Raw genomic sequence first — 4,613 nt, 5'->3', positions numbered from 1 at the left:
ATGGGATGTCGGGGCTCGAATCCGGATCCGTCCCACCCGATGGACTGTCGCTCGGGTTCCACTTCTGTGCATTATTAAAGCACAAACTGTTCTACGTGTAGTGACGAATTGGTTTCCAGCACCCCAGCGACCCTGCGTGGGACAACGACACTCGCTCGCCCTCTTGTGGCCATCTGCAGAATCCCGCTTTTCGGGAAAAGGCGCCGCCATTCGTCCGCAAGAGCGCGCCTCCTCGCGGACACTCAGAGAATAACTGAACTCGGCGATGGTCCGGAGGTACTTGCTGATGATGGCAGGAGTGATGCTTTACTTCTTCCCAGCTCGTTCTCAAACATTGGTCCAGGGTCTGGAAAAGACGGAAATCGCCATGCTCCTGAGAAAACTGCAAAAAATTCCCACTCTTTCCTGCATAGCTGACAGAGTAGATTTCCAATATCCTTGGAAAAGGGAAGATCTCTTCCAGCTGCAGAAGGAGCAGTTCACCTGTTTTCAACAACTGATGTTCGAGCAGATCTTCGCGCTCTTCAGCACTGAGCACGGCCTCGCTGCCTGGGACCAAAGTCTTCTGAAGCAACTACTCTCCAACCTTTATCGCAGCCTGAAAAACCTGGAACCGGTAGAAGAGGGCAGCCTGGCGTGTCTCTCTTTGGGAATTGCTCTGAGGAAGTACTTTCGAAGAATCAACCTTTACCTGAATCAAAAGAAATATAGTGATTGTGCCTGGGAGATTGTCAGGTGGGAAATTCAATTCACCTTTTTCCCCTATAACAATTATCAAAGTGAAAGCAGTCATAAAAGAAGAAATGAGTAATTGGGACTCTCTACTCAATTCAAATAGTAATACCACCCCCCCAAAGAAACAAAATTTATCCATCATCCGGCAAACATCTGAAAGTAAAATGATGATGGTATTGTTTTCAAAATATATAATAAAATCTATTTTAAGATAACATGAGCTCCTTTATTAAATAATGTTATAGCTTTAAATTGTATTTAAGTTCTTGGGCACATGGGTGGTGGTTGCTTTTCTAAAGTGAAAGATCATCTTTGATGAAAATGTTCTTATGTTTTTAAAATATTTGTTGGAAAAGTCATAGTCATTTCATTTATGTTAGAAGTTACTAACATAATGAGGGGAAACACATTTCTACTACCATAATTTTGAGCCTATTTTATTGATACTAAAAGGAATAAAGTGTGATGTGATATACAAAATGTTGTAGATCAGGGGGCCAGAGCAGTGGCACGGAGCGGTAAGGTGTCTGCCTGTTGGCACTAGCCTAGGATGGACTGCGGTTTGATCCCCAAGTGTCCCATATGGTCCCCTAAGCCAGGAGCAATTTCTGAGCGTATAGCCAGGAGTAACCCCTGAGCGTCACCAGGTGTGGACTAAAAAAACAAAAAAATAATGTTGTAGATGGCTATGTTAGCAATATTTTTATTAACCTGAATGTAGTATCATGAGATGGTTTAGAGCAAACGGGGGGGGGGGGGAGGTGAGGCACTGTTGTTTGTTGACTATTGGAAAGAAAGACAGTTGAGCCACTAGGAACACTGTGTTTTTATACTAAATTTGTAGCTATTACTTTTGTTTGTTTGCTTATTTGTTTGGTTTTGGGCCACACCCAGCGGTGCTCAGGGGTTACTCCTGGCTCTGTACTCAGAAATCACTCCTGGCAGGATTGGAGGACCATATGGGATGCTGGGAATCGAATCCGCTTTGCTCCAGGTCGGCCTTGTGCAAGGCAAATGCCCTACCTTTGTGCTATCTCTTCAGCCCCAAGTAGATATTACTTTTTAAATTTTTTTAAAAATCATATCAAGCTTGGGGGCCGGAGAGATAGCATGGAGGTAAGGCATTTGCCTTGCATGCAGAAGGACAGTGGTTTGAATCTCGGCATCTCAGATGGTCCCCTGAGCCTGCCAGGAGCAATTTCTGATCATAGAGCCAAGAGTAATCCTTGAGCACCACTGGGTGTGACCCCCAAAATCATATCATGCTTTACAAAGTTATTCATAGTTGAATTTTACACATACAATCTCTATCACCAGTCCCACCATCAGTATCAAATTTCCTCCACCAGAATTCTCATCTCCACCACCAATAACACCCACACACATAGGCACATTTTTTTATTTGGTAGATTTTGTTTGTATCTCATAGTTTTTGGGTTATTTACTCTGTTGTTTGGGTGTATAGTTCTACATCACCAATGTGCCTAAGGCTCTTGGTCCCTCGACCCTTGTTATTTCTCATCCACCTCTTAAAGTCCTCTCTCAATTTATTTCCTTCTCTGCCCTTCTAATTCTTTTACTTTACGGTCAAGTTAAATAACATCCCCCTTGAAAACATTGCATTTCCTCCTCTAATTATTCTTTATACTAGAGATAAGTGTGATTATCTTTTATTTGCCCTTTTTTCTGGCTTACTTCACTTAACATATCCAGCTCCAATCAAGTTGCAGCAAAGTGTGTTATTTTATTGTTTCTTGAAGCTGATAGTATTCTATTTTGTATATATAGTACATCTTTATAATTCACTCATTTATTGTTGGACACCTAGGTTGATTTCCTATCTTAGCTATTTTATCTCTAAAATGATTTCATATTTGGGACCAGAGCAATAACGCAGCAGTAGGGCATTTGCCTTGCATGCGCTAACCTAGGACGGATCACAGTTTGACCCCTGGTCATATGGTCCACCAAGCCAGGAGTGATTTCTGAGCGCACAGCCAGGAGTTACCCCTGAGCGTCACTGGGTGTGTCAAAAATATGCTTTCATATTTTAGCTATTTTACTAAGTTCTACAACGAATAATGGTGTGCTTATGTCCCTTTAAATCATTTGTTGTGTCCTGGGGATAGTAACCAGGAAGTGGAATTGCTGGATCCTATGACTGCTTAATTTTTTAGTTACTGATAGAACTCTACACTGTTCACAGTACAGAGCTGAACCAGACAACATTTCCACCAGCAGATTGTTCCAAGTATTTATCGTATGTGCCATTCTCATTGGTGTGAGATGATATATTTATCGTCTTTACTTGGATTTTCCTAATAATAAGTGAGGGCAAGCATTCCCCCCGATAAGTCTATTGTCCATCTGTCTATCTTTGTCAGAGAAAATTCTGTTATTTTCCTCTCCTAAATGTTTCTAATAAGGGTTTTAGACTATTTGGTACTATATACATACTATATGTATACATTATATTCTAGTATTAACCCTTTATATATGTTGAATGAGAATATTTTCTGCCATTCACTTAGCTGTCTTTTAGTAGGCCCATGTGTCTTTTGCCATGCAGAAAATCTTCCATTTGATATAGTCCCATTTATTTATTTTTACTCCCATGGATTTTTCAATATCATTGCAGACAACTTGGGGTCAAAATTTTTTAAAAATTCTATTTTCCTCCTCCTTTCCCTCCTCCTCCTCCTCCTCCTCCTCCTCCTCCTCCTCCTCCTTCTTCTTCTTCTTCTTCTTCTTCTTCTTCTTCCTTCTTCTTCTTCTTCTTCTTCTTCTTCTTCTTCTTCTTCTTCTTCTTCTTCTTCTTCTTCTTCTTCTTCTTCTCCTCCTCCTCCTCCTTCCTCTTCTTTGTCTTTCTCTTCTTTTCTTCTTCTTCTCCTCCTCCTTCCTCTTCTTTGTCTTTCTCTTCTTTTCTTCTTCTTCTCCTCCTTCTTCCTCTTCTTCTTTGTTTTTCTCTTCTTCTTCTTTGTCTGTGTATTCTTCCTCTTCTGCTTCTCCTTTTTCTCTTCTTTCCTTCTTTCTTCCTCTTCTTCTCTCTTCTTTCTTTTTCTTCTTCTTTTTCTACTTCTCCTCTTTCTTCTTTTTCTCTTCTTCTCTGCCTTCTCCTCTTCTTCCTCTTCCTTCTCCTCCTCTTCCTCCATCTCCACCTACACCACTTCCACATCCTTCTCTTTTTTTCTTCTTTTTATCCTCCTCCTCCACCCTCTTCTCCTCCTCCTCTTCTTCTCTTCCTCTTCTGGTTGTAAAGGTGTGGTGGTATTGAAACAAAACATAATGAAGAGAGTATTGGAATTTTGTTGACCTTTATCATCAAATAAAGACCTGGTTAGTAGTTTATGTTTGATTTATAATTGATTCTTTACTTTGTAAAAATGGCTATTAAAGTGCAAGACGTGGGCAATGTTAAACACTGTATTTTTCTCCAATGCATTGTCACTAAGTACATTTGATAATAAAAGCACAGACAGACAATAACTCAGGATTCTGACTCAGAGTTTCCACTATTTCACAGCCTCGTGTCTCATCCATTATGCCTCAGCCCCGGGTCCTGTTTAACTCTTTCTGAGCTGCACTTTGTATGCTTTAGTTTATTCTTAGGGTCCTAAGATGATATAGAAGTCACAATAACAACTTCGAAGAATTAGCACTTAAAGGGTTAATCAAATTACTTCATTTCATAGAAGAAATTGTTACCTTTTTTTCAAGTAGAAGAAAATATTTTCCTTCATAGTAATTTTTTTAAAGGAAATCAGGTGTGTGAATTTACAGGTGAGGCCAAACCATCTATCTCAAAGAACAGAGCAATTGTTCTTAGTAAAAATGTAGGAAATGTACACCCTGTTTTCACTCATGTAATTGTGTTCACT

General features: G+C 40.1%; 1 protein-coding gene across 1 annotated transcript; it reads left to right on the top strand.

Moving 5' to 3' along the window:
* Positions 1-265: 265 nt before the first annotated feature.
* Positions 266-811, top strand: LOC126003615 (interferon omega-1-like). The gene has a single exon (XM_049769934.1). The coding sequence runs from the start codon at positions 266-268 to the stop codon at positions 809-811; it is 546 nt and encodes a 181-aa protein (XP_049625891.1).
* Positions 812-4,613: the final 3,802 nt, after the last annotated feature.

Source organism: Suncus etruscus, chromosome 1 (assembly GCF_024139225.1).
Source record: "Suncus etruscus isolate mSunEtr1 chromosome 1, mSunEtr1.pri.cur, whole genome shotgun sequence".
NCBI lineage: Eukaryota > Metazoa > Chordata > Mammalia > Eulipotyphla > Soricidae > Suncus > Suncus etruscus.
Note: the sequence above shows the minus strand (reverse complement) of the source record. Positions and strands in the feature narration are given on the sequence as shown.

Excerpts from the sequence above, each read along its gene's own strand:
- LOC126003615 (XM_049769934.1), top strand. The coding sequence starts at position 266 with ATGGTCCGGAGGTACTTGCTGATGATGGCAGGAGTGATGCTTTACTTC.